General features: G+C 43.0%; 2 protein-coding genes across 2 annotated transcripts in view; one reads left to right on the top strand and one right to left on the bottom strand.

Annotated features, from left to right (window-relative positions):
* LOC137285156 (centrosomal protein of 112 kDa-like) overlaps positions 1–7,468 on the bottom strand; it is a 66,500-nt gene extending 59,032 nt beyond the window's left edge. Inside the window, exon 1 of the mRNA XM_067817385.1 lies at positions 7,396–7,468. The gene's annotated coding sequence lies outside the window, so the exon portion shown is untranslated. The remainder of the gene's footprint in view (positions 1–7,395) is intronic.
* Positions 7,469–7,511: 43 nt separating this feature from the next.
* Positions 7,512–11,651, top strand: LOC137285157 (slit homolog 3 protein-like). Its single transcript, XM_067817386.1, has one exon. The coding sequence runs from the start codon at positions 8,064–8,066 to the stop codon at positions 10,158–10,160; it is 2,097 nt and encodes a 698-aa protein (XP_067673487.1). The 5' UTR covers positions 7,512–8,063; the 3' UTR covers positions 10,161–11,651.
* Positions 11,652–20,791: the final 9,140 nt, after the last annotated feature.

Raw genomic sequence — 20,791 nt, 5'->3', positions numbered from 1 at the left:
CCTCGTCATCATCCGTGGTATGACATTCACTGTCATTGAGTTTTAGACAGTTTAGGAAGTTCGGACACGTGGTCTGTGTGGGCGAAGTTCCCGATAATGTTTACAATATTATCCATCAGGGTTCGGAGTCGGGAATCAATGTTCATGTAACGTCATTTCCTGAGGAGGCTCTCGCCAGTTGCCTTGCAGCTGTTGTAACTTCCTCCTCGAAGTGACGCAGTGAAGTGAATTCTAACTTGTGCGAATATGTGCATGACAACTCGGCTTCGGTTTGCTTCTTAAATATACTCACACGCAAAAGAAACGCAAGTTTCTATCTGAACTGAAGAACCAAATTTGGACCCCTAATTTCATAATACCTTCGGTACATAGTGATGCTTGGCGATGCTTGGAACATTTTCTGTATCATTTTATAAGATCAATGTGATCACAACAAGACGAAAACGAATCGCCAAAATGCACCACTCAAATGAAGATGTGGACATGATGCACACTTCCCACGTGGAATTGAATATGCACGATTTTTCACTACCCGTAGTGGGTATAAAAACCGCCAAGAACTTTGGCATATCCTTCAACAATGCCGCGACTAAACCAGCATGAGAGGAATCAGGCTATCGGACGTTTACGCGCTGGAGAGTCTGTCCAACACATTGCTCGGCACTTTAACGTCAACATAACATAATGTCTCCAGCATCGCTATAACACAACACAGTCAACCAATGACCGTCAACGAAGCGGCCGACCAAGGGTCACGACCCCTAGGCAAGATCGTCTCATGACACGGCAACACCAGCGTGATCCTTTTTTAACAGCAAGCCAAACTGCTCGGGATACTGTCGGGACACATAATCGACGCATCAGCCGTGACACCGTTATCCGACGGCTGCGCGCCACCAACCTACGATGTCGCCGACCAGCACGTCGTCCAATACTCCGACCACACCATAGACAAGCACGACTTCAATGGGCACAGGGTCATCAAAATTGGCGTCAGCGTGAGTGGAGACGTGTCATCTTCTCTGATGAGAGTCGCTTTTTGTGTCACATGCAGATGGACGGGTCAGGGTTTGGAGGCGTCAACGAGAGCGTTTTGCTGACCGAAACGTGTTGGAAAGGGATGCATGGGGTGGTCCTAGTGTCATGATTTGGGCCGGAATTGGACTTAATGCTAGGCTTGGACCAATGTGCTTCCAGAATGTGGGTCAAGGTCGAGGACGCGGCATCACAGCTCAGCGTTACATTGACCAAGTCATCAGACCTCATGTTGCTCCATTTTTTGCCCGACATCGGAATCACATTTTCCAGCAAGATAATGCTCGTCCGCATGTTGCAAGACTTACCATGGCCTTTCTTCAACAGCACAACATAAACGTCATGCAATGACCGGCCCTTAGCCCTGACCTTAACCCCATCGAGCACTTGTGGGATGAGATTCAGAGGCGTCTCCACCAAGTGCAACCAGCGCCTGCAACTGCTGATGACCTGCGTACAGCTGTACTGGAAGTGTGCAGTATGATCCCAAGGGCCTTCACAAATCGTCTGATCAACTCTATGTACAGGAGATGTGTGGCAGTGGTCAATGCTAATGGTGGGCACATCAGGTATTGAATGACGTAATTCAAATGATCGAAATCGGAACATGCAATTGCTGACACAAATTGTAAAGACCTTATTGAGTATGGATACCAATGAACTGTGTTTGCTCAAATTTCTGTATATCTGACTCCACTCGTATTTGTATACTTAACTGTTGAAAAAGAAATACAGTGATGCTACATGTCAGACTTGCGTTTCTTTTGCGTGTGAGTTTATAATAGCATGTATTAATCTTACTCCAATGGTTTCTTTTTTTTATTTCTAATTAAATACATTTAAAATGCGAAGAAGATTATGACAATGTTTTGAAAATAGGTCTCTTTACTCATGAAGCTTCCTCCAATGTTTTTTAAAAACAAGCGAAGAAGATTATAATAATGTTTTGAAAAGAAATCCCTGTCTGTCATGGTCGACTGAAACTAGAACAATAGGTGCCAGCACAGTGAGGTATCCCCGCATAATAAACTGCGTCTCTATCGCAATTTCAAGGGCGTGTACGGTACAGAGTGGTATCTGCAGAGTTCTGTCCGCTTCACATACCGATCGGCGTTGGCTCAATTCAGAACCGGGGTGGCTCCATTACGAGTTGAAACGGGGCGTTACACAAATGTACCTTTAGCTGAAAGAGTATGTTTTAACAGTGGTAACGTAGTCGAAGATGAATGTCATGTGTTGTTTTATTGCCCATTATACAGAGATTTAAGACAAGAGCTTTTATCTGTAAGTATTGAGAAATGTAAAGATTTGTGAATTTTAATGACTATGAAATAATTAGCTTTATTATGTCCAGTCCTGAAATTGTATTTGCCGCCGCCAAAACCTGCAGACTTATTTTAAATCGCAGAAAATGTGTTTTATATAAAAGTTAATTAATCTGTAGTTTACTGATGTATGTAGCTTACTATTTAACTTGTTACTAGTTTCTCAAAACCCTAAGTGGGTGGCTCTTATAAATATGCTGTTGATGTATGTTCTATTTCGTACTGTGGTGAGAGGTGAGACTCTAATAAAATATCTGTCTGTCCGCATAATCTCAGGTTTGTTTGGCTCGGCGTTTTTTTCCAAGTTCCCTGAGAAACACATCGCAAAAGTATCCCGGTTTCTCCTTTGCAGTGTCGTTCACACTTCACTCTCCTCTATACACCACATTCTCCAGACATCACCCACAGCGTTCATATTTCACAGGCCTGTATACACCACATTCTCCAGACATCACCCACAGCGTTCATACTTCACAGGCCTGTATACACCACATTCTCCAGACATCACCCACAGCGTTCATACTTCACAGGCCTGTATACACCACATTCTCCAGACATCACCCACAGCGTTCATACTTCACAGTCCTGTATACACCACATTCTCCAGACATCACCCACAGCGTTCATACTTCACTGTCCTGTATACACCACATTCTCCAGACATCACCCACAGCGTTCATATTTCACAGTCCTGTATACACCACATTCTCCAGACATCACCCACAGCGTTCATACTTCACAGTCCTGTAAACACCACATTCTCCAGACATCGCACCAACCGTTCATACTTCACGCTCCTGTATACACCACATTCTCCAGACATCACCCACAGCGTTCATACTTCACAGTCCTGTAAACACCACATTCTCCAGACATCGCACCAACCGTTCATACTTCACAGCCCTGTATACACCACATTCTCCAGACATCACCCACAGCGTTCATACTTCACAGTCCCGTATACACCACATTCTCCAGACATCACCCACAGTGTTCACACTTTACTCTCCCGTATACACCACATTCTCCAGACATCACCCACAGCGTTCATACTTCACAGGCCTGTATACACCACATTCTCCAGACATCACCCACAGCGTTCATACTTCACAGGCCTGTATACACCACATTCTCCAGACATCACCCACAGCGTTCATACTTCACAGGCCTGTATACACCACATTCCCCAGACATCACCCACAGTGTTCATACTTCACAGTCCTGTATACACCACATTCTCCAGACATCACCCACAGCGTTCATACTTCACAGTCCTGTATACACCACATTCTCCAGACATCACCCACAGCGTTCATACTTCACAGTCCTGTATATACCACATTCTCCAGACATCACCCACAGCGTTCATACTTCACAGTCCTGTATACACCACATTCTCCAGACATCACCCACAGCGTTCATACTTCACAGGCCTGTATACACCACATTCTCCAGACATCACCCACAGCGTTCATACTTCACAGGCCTGTATACACCACATTCTCCAGACATCACCCACAGCGTTCATGCTTCACGCTCCTGTATACACCACATTCTCCAGACATCACCCACAGTGTTCATACTTCACAGTCCTGTATACACCACATTCTCCAGACATCACCCACAGCGTTCATACTTCACAGTCCTGTATACACCCCATTCTCTAGACATCACCACACCGTTCATACTTCACAGTCCTGTATACACCACATTCCCCAGACATCACCCACAGCGTTCATACTTCACAGTCCTGTATACACCACATTCTCCAGACATCACCCACAGCGTTCATACTTCACAGTCCTGTATACACCACATTCTCCAGACATCACCCACAGCGTTCATACTTCACAGCCCTGTATACACCCCATTCTCTAGACATCACCACACCGTTCATACTTCACGCTCCTGTATACACCACATTCTCCAGACATCACCCACAGTGTTCATACTTCACAGGCCTGTATACACCACATTCTGCAGACATCACCACACCGTTCATAGTACCGTTCAGGTGACAGTACATGCAGGAAGTGGGGTGAATATAGCGTGATAGTGTAAGAACATAATTTTCTTAGTACGTCACCTTCACATGTCAAGCCTCTAGCGCTCAGAGAACATTGGCTCCTTGTGAACACAGGGGATTCCCCTCCATGTTCACGCTGCCCGGGGCGATATGACATACTAGTATGTGACAAGCTTCAGCTGCAATATACATCAGCCTAACAACACGATTGTACACTTGAGTTGTCAACCAGGAAGTTATCTTCAGTGTGTGTTGCCCCAGTTCCCAACGCTCTGATTCTGAAGTCGATATAATAACCGCCGACAATAAACCTGGAACAACTTCGCCGTTTTTAGCGCCGACTTAATTCGATCGCGTGATTCTCATGTGTTAACCGCAATGTGAGGCGAAAAGGCATACAATATGGCCTGCTGGGGACAAAACCGCGAAATTCTATCTGCGTTGAACGAACTGGTTTAGATTGTTAAATGTTTATTGCCAAGTCAAAACAAAAACGTTAACCGGGATGGGGACAAACCGCGAAATTCTATCTGCGTTGAACAAACTGGTTTATATTGTCACATGTTTATAGCCAAGTCAAAACAAAACCTTAATCAGTCAGTAAAAGATCGTGAAAACACAAAAAAAACCCAAAAACAAAAAAATCCCAACAAACAAACAAACAAAAAAAACCCAACAACACAGCAATGTGACATTGTTAACAATTGCATTATAAATTTACTAATAATAGCATATTTGTAAGGCACATATACCAATGCTAAAGCACGCTCAAAGCGCACAAAATAGAAATGCAATTACGGCAAATAGCTACATTTTAGCACTATCTTGACCATATGTGTTTTTAGATTGGATTTAAAGGTATGAAAGTCACAACAGTCTCTGAGACGCTTAGTCATATTCCATTCTGCTTTAATACATCGAGGCCCTTCCAAGCCATTGATCCTGCATGGACAAATGGCCCATTTCCATACTGCAACTGCCTTTACTTTGGGAACAACAAGGAAGTTGTTATCCTGTGAGCAGAGAGATGTGTACATGGTTAGAAAATTGGAGAGATAAGAAGGCGCAGTTGCAGGGAGACAGCGGAAAACGGGGCATACAAGAGTTTAAACATGATTCGGAACTCGACTGGAATCAACAAATTCACAAGTTAATTAAGTTCAAAACAAACGTATTACAGTACCAAATATACTGACTTTGTAATTCACAGGCAGTGATGTGCAACAACTCCGATTATGGCAATGAAGGCATATGGTAGATTCACCTCACTACCGAGAACAGCCGGGCTGAGTCGGGTTTAGAATGGTCAACACACAGTGCTTTCTCTATAGCAACGTGTGAAACAGTCACTTTGCCGCAAAACAGGACCGATGAAAAAAAAATATATGTGGATTGGCAAGCATCAAATCTTCTTCAGTGGCATGAAAGTTAGTAATTTCTCCAGTCCAACTCGTCCCTATATATCCGCCATTGTCAAGGAGAAAGGGAAACGTGCTTAACAAACTATCATGTAATTGAAAATTGTTGTAACAAGGGAGTATGCATAATAAACAGAACTGCAACTGGGTATCGCGGAACACAGGGACAAACTCAAAACTTCTTGTGTAAAATATTTTCTCTGTCACTGTCAGCTGAAATATCAATTTGACCAATATTTTTCCCAACATCACGCTTCGATTTCGGTCTTGTCTAAACTTATTTCTGTTCCGCTTCTCTACATCGGATAATTTGTAAGTTGCATTGCTCCCGCCAACATCGTCCTTTACAATGCTCCATACACGTTCTGTGATGTTACGGTCTCAATGGTAAGGTGGTTGTCTCTGGGTTTCGTCCATGTGATAAAAGGGCAACGCGCATCTTGTGCACATGCTTAGTCTTGATGGCCATCACAATGTCATACTTGGTGTACTCATACACCAAATGAATAACACGTAAAATATCATGGTGTCTTTTCTGCAACTTGATGTTGGTACGCTTCTGTTTTGGCCTGGGGCATTGTCATAGGAAGCATTGTCCATAAAATTAGAACCAGAAGTAGGTGTTCTTCCATCTGTTCCAGAAAAACTTGTTTGTTCGTTATGATAATCTTGGTTATCTTTCGATTTGGCTCGAAATACCGAAGCATATACAGGAAGAAATCCTACGCTTTTACAGCCTGCACGCAGAAGGATCAGTCTCTCACCGTTACCAAATGGTAGTTGCACATCACATTTTCCCCAGACATCAAACACACCGTTCATACTTCACAGGCATGTATACATCACATGTAAATGTCGTGTGGGTGAGATATAGATGTGGTGTGGATGGGACAAAAATGTGTTTTGGATGGAACATAGATGTGGTGTGTATGAGATATAAATATGGTCTGGATGGGATGATGTGTGTGTTTGATATAGATGTGGTGTGGGTGTGATATAAATGTAGATGGGACTTAGGTGTGGTGTGATATGGATGTACTGCAGATGGGATATAGATGTGGTATGGATGGGACATTGACAGATTACAGATGGGACATTTAAGGGACGTGGGTGGGATATCTCTCTTTATGTGGCAATCTCCAACTGTGAGAAGATGTATACATCATAATTTCAAAAGAATGCTGAAGTTGACGCCCATAACTTATCTTGCTAATACTGGAACAGGATATGTTTGCAATACATGCCATTGATTTTTCGCAAACTCACACAAGGCAAAACTCATTTTGTACCAGGTTATAGGCATTGGAGACTCAGTCCTCGGTGTTTTATTGAGGAAACGTTTGTATTCAATGTTGGTCGGGGTGGGGTTGCAAAACACGTCTCTAGACAAATTTCATAATCGCCGTCAACCCTTTCTCCACAGCAAATGACTGGCTTTTGTATGATCTTATTAAAATGTAAATTACTTCTGTAATGTAAAACCCACTGACCTCACATCCTACGAGTTGCGAAATATGAACCTGTTGTTGGAATTCATTGATACAATGACATTATCGACATGTAATCACGAACCTGAGCGCTGAAAACTTACCCTCCGCCGCGATGTAAAAATAATGTCGTCTGCTGAAGGGCGCAGCTAGTGAGGTGCGACTTGTGACCTTTGAACTTGTATAATACAGCGAACAGCCAATCCATGTTCGGTATACCACTGAAACGCTCTTACATCGACTTGCAGAGTGGAAATCTAAATAACACGAAGTGGGCGATTCAGAGTGTTTGTTTTGGGAGGTGAGTCGAATGTTAATTCTACGCCACCAGACCAAACGAGGCAGCTCTCGCACTTGGTTCTTTCCTGAGTAGGATTAACTCGGGTCTAATCGGTGTTGCATTTGTCGTGATCGCGCATGGGAGACATTTGTTGTGGGAACGATCTGCACATGTTCATGTCAGAGACTGTTGGAATATAGGGCACTGTAACAGCACTGTCAACAACCATGCCTGTCGCACATGCACTAAGCGCTATGACACTCTTGTGGAAAGAACGTTTGAGTGATCTGTAACGTTTAGCAGAAGGCAGGAGTTTTGAAGGCACGTTGATGATGTCTGCGCCCCAGCAGTTGTCTTCACAAAGGTTAGTTTCTTGAAGCAGACGGCAGTTTTGAAAGAAACACCAGCTTGTGTCCATATTCTAGCGAGAGATTTGAAAGACACACAAACGTGTTACCGTCCACAAGTGGACAGTTTCGGAAGGACCACATAATGCTGTGTTTTGTATTTTTACGTTTGGTTGTAGCAGTCGCCACTGTCCTCACCAGTGAATGTGTCGGCACCACTATCACCTTGGAGGACGTGCTACAATGTTCCCCAGATAACATGAAATGTTGTGCTACCATGAGAGAGGACAGGTTGCCCAACCTCATCGTGAAATACGACTGCAGTCAGCCTGACAACGCCACCATTGCTCTACCACCTGGAACCAACAAAACATCACCTTTTCGACTGTTCGTCTCAATCTCGTGCCTCACACGTCTCCCTAGAGACCTGTGTGATTACCCCAATATTGCAAGTATACGTGCTGTACACGGCCATATCGCAACTGTTCCCAATCTTAGCTGCCTGAAAAATTTGATAGCTCTGGAACTTTACTACAACGAATTAACAAGTGTTGAGACTGGCGTGTTCCATGGTTTAACAAGGCTGAGATACATCAACCTTGCTCACAATAAAATACATACTATTGAGCCAGGAGTGTTCACTGAAGATTTAAGTGGCCTTATGAGAGTGCACCTAAGCCATAACGAGCTGACAGCCTCGGAAGCCTGGCCAATGAGGATCACGCACCAATTCTGTTATTTCGACCTCAGTTACAATAACATAAGCCATTTCTCAAATAAAGAAAACTGGTTCATAGACGTATCCAAGAACTATGGACCTGGCATGGTAGACTTTTCTCATAATGTGTACACGACATGGGTGTCAGTGGAATTGAAGATATTTGGAATTCATGATTTGAAAATGATTGGCATATTCATGGCTTGGGGATTTGACTTTAGACATAACAAGTGGATCTGTGATTGCAATTTTCATGAATTTCTCCACCTGGCGTCAAATTTACCTGTTGTGATATGGAGGGGATACTTCGATGTGCTATGCGACAGCCCAGATCATCTCAAAGGAATGGCAGTGTTAGATGTGCCACTGGATGCATTTGTATGCAACGTAACTGACAAATGTCCGCGAGAGTGTTTATGTCAAGATCAGCCGGAGAAAAAGCAAATGTTGGTTGACTGTCGGGATAGAAACTTAACACATTTGCCGGCTACACTTCCGGACGGAAATTTAAAACTGCTCTTTGGTGAAAACTCCATAACCTCATTGGAAGCAGTTAGTTATTTGCAGAGAACAAAATATCTGGACTTATCCAGAAATAATATTAAAATGATAACCCCTACAGCAATTGACATGTTGCAAAATAGCGTTGAATTTCTGGGATTATCTGACAATCTCTTGGAGTCTTTACCGAAAAAGATCCAGAACATTCCTTATTCTAAACTGGAAATCAAAAGAAACAAATTTGTGTGCAGCTGTTCCTCCACATGGATGTCTCTTTGGCTCAGTAACCAGCCTGGGAACTATAACGTCACCGACATCACTTGCTCCACCCCAACCGACCACACAATACAACTTGTGCGAGCAGACAAGGAATTACTCAACTGTCGAGGCGGCAGTCCCTTTCCTAAGATATTCAGCGCCTTGTTAGGGACATTTGCTGTCATATTTATTCTATTGTTGATTTTGACTGTGCTGTTTCGCTTCGAGCTGATGCATCTTCTCCACACAGGTGCCAAGAAGCTAAAACGATCCAGAGAAGATGTTTTAGAGTACGATTTGTTTGTGTCAGTGGATGGGGAGTGCGAATCTGACCGAGTCTGGTCTAAGAAATTGCTTAACGAATTGGAACAGAATCACAACCTCAGACTGTACTTCCCACTGCGAGACATGGACCCAGGAACCGTGATCACTGACGAAGTCATCAAGACGCTCAAGAGAAGCTGTGCGGCTGTCATTGTCCTGTCTCGCAGCTACGTGGAAAATCCCTCTAAGATGTTCGAGTTCACGGAGACCTACAACATCATGGTCCGACAGCAGCAGGGTCGCCTAATTGTCGCCAGACTCGACAACATCACCACAGCCAGTAATGGCTACCTGAACGCATTTCTAAGGCTAAAGAAGTTTATTGATGCTGACAGGTGTAACTTGTTCGAAAAGATCGCGGAGCAGGTTCAGGAGGAGAAATCTTTGCATCTAAACCCCCCTTCTCTATCTGTCAGCGAGGTTGAAATCGTCACAGCTTAAAAGTACTGTCTTTGTTATGATAAGATTTTGGTTAGAGCAATGCCGGGTTGTGGTTCCTTCTGTTGCATGTAGAGGCCCCGCATCAATGTGTTGTCTGGAACAAATGGCGGTACCTGTCTTCGTTATGAAGCTTCTAACCTGATCACTTCCGACTTCAATACCTACAGACCATGGTGTGTAAAGCTTCTTTGTTATTTACTTAACGTTTCACCGCTGTAAGGTCATCGCGATGAAGCTCTATATTGAGGTACCTGTCTTCGTCACGAAGCTTCTATATTGATCACTTCCGACTTCAATACCTACAGACCATCGTGCATGAAGCTTTTTTATTATTCCGCTAACTCTTCAGTGCTGAAAGGTCATCGCGATGAAGCACTATATTGATCACTTCCGAATTCAATACCTACAGACCATCGTGTATGAAGCTTTGTTTTATTATTCCGCTAACGCTTCGGTGCTGAAAGGTCATCGTGGTGAAGCTCTATATTGATCACTACAATACCTTCATGTCATCGTGTATGCGGCTTACACACTGATGGGTTTAGACACTATATGAATTGTTGTATGCATATCAATGTATTGTCACAGTTTGACGGTAAGATGAGTCTTATCATATCTTGCCAGACTTGGAGTCGTTTTCCCATTTCTTGCCATTTTGCCATCTTGCCATATTGCCATCTTGCCAGCCTTTTTATCTTTGTCACAGTATTGTGTATGTTGTGTTTGAAGATGTATGTCTATACTCCTAGTCGGAATATTTGTGTAACCAAACAGAGATTTCAAAGTGTTTAAATATAAATGGCGTTGACGTTCAAGCAGGCTATTGGGGGAAACGTTTGGGGGTAAATTTAAATAAATAATTGCAAAATGAAACTGTTTACACATGAATGTAAGAGACTATGTCCATGTATGCAAGTACAAATATAACGATTAATGTTACAATCTCCCATACATTTAAGGCCTAATTCTCTAATGCTTGGATTCATTTCATAAAATAACAGTGTATGTTTTTTGTTGTTTACTTTATTTTGTGTGTTCTTTGATACGTATCTTAACTGTGGTTGTTTCACGAGTCGCTGCCATGTTGCGCAATTCTGTTAACATTTAAACCGTCATGACTCATTGCACTCCCCGACACTCGGATGCTGTGAACACGTGCACGTTAGACAATGGGCAGTGTAGAAAGCTGCGGATCGTTGTGCACAGATGCACGCCCAGTGGGATCTGTTATTCTTGTGCTTGGATTCCGGATGTGATGTTCGATCTGTTCACAGTCGTACTGAACAAGACACCAAACACTGCTAGGTTTGGACGTGATGCTATGTTGACGTTCAGCAGACAAATGTGATAGCACTTTAAGTCTTTGCAGAGCTGTGTTGCGTCATCACGTCTGTCCATCTCTCCATAATTTTTAGATGCTATATATCTCTGTTAGAATCATCCAATTTGTAATTTTCGACCACTTTAAATAAATAATATTTTTGGTATATCATCCAACTGGATTATATGGTTGTTGCATTGCAGTACTGTGCATAGTCTGTTGAATATATATTGTCTGTAGAATCGGTCAGGTGGTGTAAAGTGTCGATAAAATAATCATGATAAGAGTGCGTTTCGTTGGTTTAACCGTAAATTTTCATTTTTGCTAGACATACTACTACCCAACTGTGTTCAGTGAGTCACTTTAGGTTTTACGATGCTCTTGAGCAATATTCCAGCAATATCATGGCTGGGGGTAACCAGAAATGGGCTTCACACATTGTACCCATGTGGGGAATCGAATCCGTGTCTTCGGCGTGACGAGCAAACGCTTTAACCACTAGGCTACCCCACCGCCCCCATGCCTGTGTTGACACTGACAACTATTGGAAACTAACATTTAATCAGAAGTGTCATTTACATCTGGCCGCTCACTGATACCAACCACATTCTGTAGCCTTGTAGATCGACTGATGGCTCGGCGAGCGGAAGGACAATGATCCCCTGCTGAGTAATACCCGTTAAAAGATTGTTTGCTGCCCTACCTGGTGCGTGTATAAAAGGTCTTAACGAAGTCAGAATATTGTATCTCATTGGAGTACCTATGTTAAATTATGTACTAAGAACAGCTATATTTTGTTAAGTCCCACATAAATGTTATCAAAGTATTATTATCAAAGCACCCCCGTTACAAGCGAGGAACATTTTCTACGTTCCCCGCTGGGAATGCCAAACTCATTTAATACTTCTTGTTAGTAATTCTTTATCTCTACTAACAGTGAATCATGTATGATGTACGGAAATTGCCGACGGTTTGCGATTGCAAAGCGATGGACGGGAGATAACTCTAAACCTGTGGTTCTTCTCTGCAAAATCTAGTAATGGCGGCAAAAAGATTTGTACCCGTGCTTCAAACAAGTCAAAATTAACAACGAGGTGCTCGGAAAGATGAATTCATTGTTCACTAGTCCCTAAACCCTCAGCCAATCAGAAAACGACATGTCCCCTTGTGACCAGGGAACAACTTTAATATCTCCCGACAGCAGGCATATAGCCAAACACAGATTTCAATATCCATAGCATTCAATATGGAATGGAATTACAAGGGTAATTCACTGACTTTCAAGATGTTATAATCAGCTCAATCACAGCATGGTATTGATAAGCCAAGCTCAGGTGTGTTGATGGTATTCAGCGTGTTTCTCCTTGGTGGCTTGTTTGGACCAAACGTGTATTTTCTGTGGCTGGATATTAGTCGGTGTACATGTCACGCCAACTGGGAATATAATATGCTTACGTCAAAAGACGTTTTAGTTTCCTGTGAAGTGTACACAATACGTATACAAATTCTACCGTTTGTCTCTTGTGTCCATAATGTGTTTACTGACAGCAGACGGCGGCTGTTATGTTGGAGTTCAAATCCAACGACTCGGTTGAATTGTATGTCTTGGGTTGCTAAAGTAGAGGCCTTTTATTGCCGTTTATATATGACAAGGATGAGCTGTCGTGCCTCGCGTGTTCAAATTCATGGAGCGTTGTATACGATTCTACAGGGGATACAGACACATATGAATGCTTGTGTAGTCTGTGCGCTCGCGTGTGCATGATAGATGTGTGTTTATGTATGCATGCAGGTATGTAAACCCGCAGGCTCGTCCACTTGCAAAGATACCTAGATACTTATGTACGTTCACATACGCAGTAAATAAATCCATTAAATCCAATAAATCAACGTGTATTCTATGAACTAGTAGATGGATGGATGGATGGATGGATGGATGGATACAACCTACATAAGTACATAAGAATGATCGAGATCAGTCTCTAGACAAGCCTTGCACTCGTAACTCATTCATTGCTGACATCATTGCTCACCGTTTTAACTGTTACTCTTTTCATAGTCCGTGTTGGACTAGCCTAGTGTTTAAAATGTTCGATCGTGACGCCGAAGACCCTGGTTCGATTCCCTACATGGGTACAATGTGTGAAGCCCATTTGTGGTGTCCCCCGCCGTGATACTGCTGGAATACTGCCAAACGAGGCGTAGACCTAAACACTCCTCACTGAACACGCCTTGCACCAGAATATGGAAACCGTTACTTGATTTGTTCTGGTGGAGACTTGGAAACTGCATAATTTACATGCTTTAGGGCAGCCTCCTTCTGTAACATGATGGTCGTCAGATAACACTTTCTGTCCTCTGTTGCCGTCAGCTATTCTGTTTAACCCCGTTCCGTTCTTACACACACATAAGAATTACACATATTTGTTTAATGGACCTTGGTAGTCCTGACAGATACCTTGAGGCAGGAAAAATAGATTCACGAGGCAGATATATTCTTATATACTCTTTAAAAAGTTGGTGATCTTCATCTTTTTTCATTTACGATCAAAAATATTTAGGAGATTTATCGTAGTCAGTCAATGTTGATATGATAGTATTGAATGTTTTGAGAGTGCATCACCATTTGCACTTCCTTACAACCATAGATATTTGGAATGTAGTCGCTTTTGAAAGATGATTGGTGTATTTGTATGTATACGATTTCCATTTAGAAACAAACGGCTAGAAACAAACACTAACAAATGTGTGATGCAAAATGAGTGTCAAAATGAATGTGCTAAGTGGTTTCTCGACCTTCTCGAAAAAACGTCATAATTAAGAATTGGACCCCATGCACGAGTATGGGGCTACTGCGTTTGCTCGTGCATATCAAGTGTTGTGTTTAGGGGTGGTAATAGAGGCAAATGATGGTTCTGTCCTTGAAACGTTTGTTAACGTTGGGAGTTCGGTCTTGACTGCCGTTGAGTGTGGACGTGTGGAAGTGAACAGTATACTAGCATACTTGGTTGTTTATGGTTTTCCTTTTTTGTTGTTTACATTTTCTCCACGCTTGTTGTGTATTGAAACTTTACTTGTATTCCTTTTCGTGGATTAATCAGTCAGTTGTTGGGGTTTTCCTCGGCAATGGCTGAAGTTAGCATGGACTGTGAAGGTGACTTCAAGGTGGTGTCCTTTGGGAGGAAACGAATCGGTCGCATTCCAGATGGTACTTCTAGGAAAGCTTGTGTTGTGAAGCAACCACCTGCTGCTACTCCTGCATGGCCTGATCTTTCTTTTACTTATGATGAGCCAGTTTAGGTGAAGTCGATCACTGCCATCATTAAAGCAGATGTTGATGATGGCGTTTCTACAACTCTTTGTCAACTGATGACCCAGCGGGCCCTTGGCGATTTCCTATCAGATTATATGTTCCCTCTGCACTGAGGTGTTTCAAATGTCAGTCCTCTGGACATGCCTCTGCTATGTGTAGGAGCACTCATCATATTTGTGCTAAATGTGGAGTGAAGCACAAGTATGCACTGAAAGTTCCCTTAAATGTGGTGAAGCTCACTCTGCTGCCTACAGAGGTTGTATTAAGTATCAAGAAGCGGTTCAAATCCAGAAAGTTAGAGTTGAGGGGAAACTTTCCTATTCTCAGGCTGTCCGACAGGTGCGTGGAGATTCTCATGTTGTGAAGGACCCACACGTTCATGCCACACCGCCGGCTGCTCAATCACAGTCTCCAGTTGTTCCCATTCCTGTTGTGGCATCTCGTCCTGTCATGGTGACTGCAAGTACACAGACTGACACCCAAGGGGTTGAATGTCAGACTGATTCTCTTACTGACCTTATGCATGAAACCTCTTGTACGTCTCTATTCAACAATATCTCTCCAGTTGGTTTTCTCAGTTTTGTTATATGCATAGTTGCCAACCTTGGATCCAATCGTGCATTCAAATCTGACAGACGATAGCATCAGCTACACTTTCTCTAATGGGTCTAAAGTGGTCATCTGATGATCTGACGAGCATGCTTAAGGATCAACAGTGGAAGTCATAATTCATTTTATGGCTCTCTTGATACTTCAGTGGAATGTTACATCTGTTAATGCGAATGGTGCAGGCTTTAAAGTTTTTGTTAACAGTCTTGATCCCAAGCCAGGTGTTATATGTTTTCAAGAGACGTTTTTGAATCCCACGCATCGATTCCGTTGGGAAGGGTATGTCTGTTTACGTAAAAACCGTCCGTTTGGGTCTAGAGGACGTTGTGCTATACTCATAAAGGATTCGTTGTCCTTTAGTGAAATTAGATTGCCACAGTCCGAAATTTAAGCAAATGCAGTCACTATCCATTTGAAAAATACGAGATCGGTCTCGATTTTTACTATCTACATTCATGCTGTTGTTTCAAGCGATGATTATGGTTCTCGTTTGAATGTGCCTGATAATCTTAAAGTCTTATGTGGTGATTGTAATAGCCATAATCCGTTGTGGGGAGCTGCTTCATGTTCTGCCCTGGATTTGACCATTGTCAGTCCACAACTAGCTCCACACTGTGATCGGGAAGTGTATTTTCAGGATTCGTTTGGCAGTGTTCACTATCCTGTGTTTACCCGCCTCCAACTTGACCCAATAACTGAATTAAAAGAAAACAGCTCAGTGGTGGACTTTCTCTAAAGCTGACTGGTCTGCATATACCGATTTGTGCTCCGACACTATCACCCCAGCTATAAATTCGATTGATATTGAACAGTTTTATAGCTGCTTTGTTTCTCACATGTAAACGTCCTCTTAAACCGCCAGTTTGTTGGTGGACAGATGCATGTCAATCGGCTCATGATGATAGGAAAAGAGCCAAGAAAAGGGTTGAAAAGTCTGCTTTAACGTCTGATTTAAAGGAATTTCCTATGACATGTTATGGAGGGACTGTTTGGTAATAAAACTGTGTAAGCTTGGAGTTTGTGGACGCATGCTTGATTGGATAAGGGATTGTTTGAGGGATAGAAGTATACAAGTTCGCAGTAATCAGTCCAACATTATTTAATGTCATGATTAATGACCTGTTTGAGAATATTAATGTCCTGGTCGAAACTTCACAGTTTGCTGATGACGGAGCGTTGTTTTCAATGGCCTTCAACAATCTCTCGATGTTGTACAAGCTTCGTGTATACAGTGGGTTTTTAGATTTCAGCTTCTAAACCGTCTGCAATAATTTTTACTAGGAAGAAGATTCCTCAAAATTCAAAATTGGTTTTGTGCGTTTCTCCTTTGGAGTTTGTGGATAAGGTGAAGTTTTGGGGACTCTGGCTTGATGGGAGGCTTACCTGGAAACTTCATATAGATTATTTGATTTAGAAGTGCACTAAAGTCTTGCACATTCTGAGAAGATTTTCCAGTGCCAAATGAAGTTCAGGCAGCAAGTGTTGTTTGCTGTTATATCGTACCCTCATTGATTTCTGCTGCCAAGCTTATGGATCTGCGTGTGTTACACAAAAGGCAAGACTAGGCGTTTTTCAGTCAAACGCCCTCCGAAATCTGTCTTGGAACATTTAGAACTACCTCTGTTGAGGCTCTACATGTTTAATCGGGTGAAATGCCTTTAGATCTCAGATGCGAACTCTTAGAAGTTAGATACATGCTGAAGTTGAAATCTTTTGGGTTGAAACACCCGACGTCAGCTGTATTGGGAGATTGTGTTGAGTATTTTCTCGATCCTTGGAAAGACGGTATGGGACCTTATGGCATGCGTTGTCAGAGAACTGCTTTTCATCAGGAAGAACGCGATGTTGCCACAGGTGGTCAGTGTGCTCCCTGAGAAGGCACCTTGGTTGCTTGAACATCCATCCGTTTATCTTGATGTCCTGGAACAAGCATCTAAATCTGAGCCAGCTCCTTGTGAAAGAGCTCTTGCTGAGGAACATAACCGAAGTCTACAGTGGACTAATGGAATGCCGATTTACACTGATGGATCGATGTGCCCAGTGTCCGGTAATGTTGGTGCAGGTATCTTCATAGCTACTAATCAAAGAGAGATTTCTCTCCGATTAGCTGATCACTTGTCAGTATTTTCTGTTGAACTTGCGGCCATCTTTGAAGCTTTGCGTTGGGTTCATTTTTTAATCCTCAGCAAGGCAAGATTTGATTAATATTATTCTTGATCTCTTTAATGAATTAAGTAAAGATCTTTTAGACGTTGAATTTTCATGGATACCGGCTCATGTTGGGATTTTTGGCAATGAAAAAGCTGACAGATTGGCAAAAGCTGCATTAGATTTTGATGGATCGGAACAGGATGAGTCCATTTAGCCCTCTCCTGCTGAATTATGGACCATAAGTATGTTCTGTGTTCAGACGAAATGGCAACAGAGATGGTCCTCATCCTTATAAGGACGCCATCTCTATGGCATTGAGCCTTTTCTAACGAAGTCAAAATTATCCAGAGGCAACCGTAGAGAAGAGGTGATATGAGCCAGACTTTGTCTTGGGCACTGTGGTCTTGGTGCCTATCTAAACGTTATTGATAAAGATATTTCTCCAAATTGCACTGTGTGTCATCAGCTAGGTAACATTGCCCATTATTTATTGCACTGCCAAAAGTATGTCACTCAACGTAAGGCGATGACTGAATCACTTACATCACTCAATATTGATATCTCCTTGACTGGACTGTTGTGTTCACAGAATGTGTTCAGAATGTTTTTCTTGCTTATATTAAAGCTTGTGGCAGTTTTAATACTTCATAAGCGTTTAGGAAATTAGCAAACCGTTGTGATGGGCAAGGTGTAAATGGGCCTAGTTGCCCGAACACCAATCAAAACTTAAATTATCTATCTTTGTTAACGTTTACACTTCCTATCCAAATTGAAAGTTCACTATCCCATACTTTTTTTAGGAGTATATACTACAGAACGAATGATGGACCTTCCGCTTACTGTAGTAGGGAGGACAACATATGTGAGGTGAATCAGGCCAGTAGACCATCATAGTCAGTGTTACTGGTCAGCAGACGGCTTCCATGGTCTAGTGGATAAAGCACCCCCTTGATGGGTCGATCCCGGGCGCGGTAAACCAAAATACCTTAATTTTATAAATGCTGCTTGTTGTCACCCTGCCTGGTACCCGGTATTAAAGGGAGACAACAACTTCTGATTGGCTCGGAGCTAGTATCCTGCTGCTGAGTGGGGTATCCGTGTTACAGTGCGGTCGGTGTGGTGTGTCCGCGGGGAAGCGGTATCAGTTCGAACCACGCAGTCACACACTCTTACACCTACATGTAAGTTGCTAAGTAACTGCAGTAACTCTCTGTGCGTGTGTGCGTGCGTGCGTTCGTATGTGTGTGTGTGCGTGCGTGTGTGTGAAATAAAGGATGCAAAATTTAGTTGGTATCGTTTAGCATCCCATAAAGGTGCGTTGCATAAACTGGTTGTATAGTGAACAATAAGTTTGGACAATTATACACATACACATGCATGTGAAATCATGTGCAGATCATAGTCTACATCCTTCAGGACGGAAACAGACAAGGACGAGAGCGCATGTAGACCAGGCGTGCAAGGGATTGTTGTTTGCCTTCATGTGGTGAAGACGTGTTACTGTGACCTGACAATCCCCTGATGGCGAGTACATAACATAACAGTCGTAGGGCAAGGTGACATTATAATGAGGCATTGTCAATAGTCATTATACGAACCAAGTCGAATAGATATAACTGCATAAAGCCTGTGTGCAGCTGTGCGCGTCTATGTGCAGGAGACGAGGAAGGGTGTCTGAGGGTTGGGAGACAGGGAAGTGTGTCAGAGGGTGGGGAGGCGGGGGAGGGTGGGGAGATGGGGACATGTGTCTGGGGTGGGGAGTCGGGGAAATGTGTCTGAGAGTGTTGCGATGGGGAAATGTGTCTTAGGGTGGGAAGGTGGGGAGACGGTGAAGTGTGTCTGGGGTGGGGAGACGGGGAATTGTGTTTGAAGGTGGACACGGAGGAGGGTGGGGAGACGGGGAGGGTGGGAAACGGGAAAGGGTGGGGAGACGGGGAAATGTGTCTGAGGGTGGGGAGACGTGAAGGATGGGGAAACGGGTAAGGGTGGGGAGACGAGGAAGTGTATCTGAGGGTGGACACGGGGGAGGGGGAGGGGACGGGGAAGGTGGAGTGACGAGGATTTTCACTCTCGGTATCTCCAACAACGCTTGTTGTTCCGACACGTACATTAATAGATAAATTTGATTAAGTGGTTGTACATGTAGGTGATGGAGAGAAGTAGAACACACGGACAATGCAGACATTTGGTTGAGTGTGAGACATTTGACTGAGTGAGTGAGTTTGGTTCTACGCCGCTTGTAGCAACATTCCAGCATTATCAGGACAGGGACACCAGAAATGTATCTATGTGGGGAATCGAACCTGGGCCTTCGGCGAAACGAGCGAACGCTATAACCATTAGGCTGCATGGACTATGAAAAGGGTGGCAATGTCCCCCGCCACTTATGAAGAATGAAATATTTATGACACATCCTTACTCTTTACTTTTTCTCACACACACGATGCGTGAAATGACTGGTATCATGATTATCACCCAGTGTAGGTTGTCAACATAACTGAGGACATTGCTTGCAATGTTGTATGGAATATTGTGTGGACATAAGTTCGAAAAGTGGACTAAGTGTTGTGGTCATGTTGTTTGAACAATCCCCTAATGTAGGCTCACCAAATGTAGACTGTCACCAAATTTGAAGACATCAAATATAAGAGTTCATGAGATATGTTAAAGAGTGTTCAAAGTGCCATAGTGAAAATAATATCAAGGTCACCAAAACTGACTGGCATCTGCGTAATCCCCCAATGGAGACTGTCACCAAATTTCAAGATATTAGGTTCAATAGTTCATGAGATATTGCGTTGACAAGAATCTGAATCGTGGTGACCTTGAAAATAAGGTCAGGGTCACCAAAAGTGACTGGCGTCTGCGTAATTCCCCAATGTAGGCTGTCACCAAAATTTGAAGATATTAGGTACAATAGTTCATGAAATATCGCGTTAACAAGAATCGGGACGAAATGCGTTAACAAGAATCTGAAAAGTAGCCAAAGTGTCGTGGTGACCTTGAAAATAAGCTCAAATTGACTGGTGTCTGCGTAAACCCCCAAAGTAGGCTGTCACGAAATTTGAAGATATTAGGTACTATAGTTCATGAAATATCGGAACAAGAATCGGAACGTATGTACGTACGTACGTACGTACGAACGGACGGACGTACAGACGCCGTTGAATACATTGTTCCCAGTTCCGCGTTGCGGCCGGGGACAACAGTCAGGTATATGTTTAATATACAATGAGA

The sequence above is a fragment of the Haliotis asinina genome, chromosome 5 (genome assembly GCF_037392515.1).
Source record: "Haliotis asinina isolate JCU_RB_2024 chromosome 5, JCU_Hal_asi_v2, whole genome shotgun sequence".
NCBI lineage: Eukaryota > Metazoa > Mollusca > Gastropoda > Lepetellida > Haliotidae > Haliotis > Haliotis asinina.
This window is presented reverse-complemented; position numbering and strand designations above follow the sequence as displayed.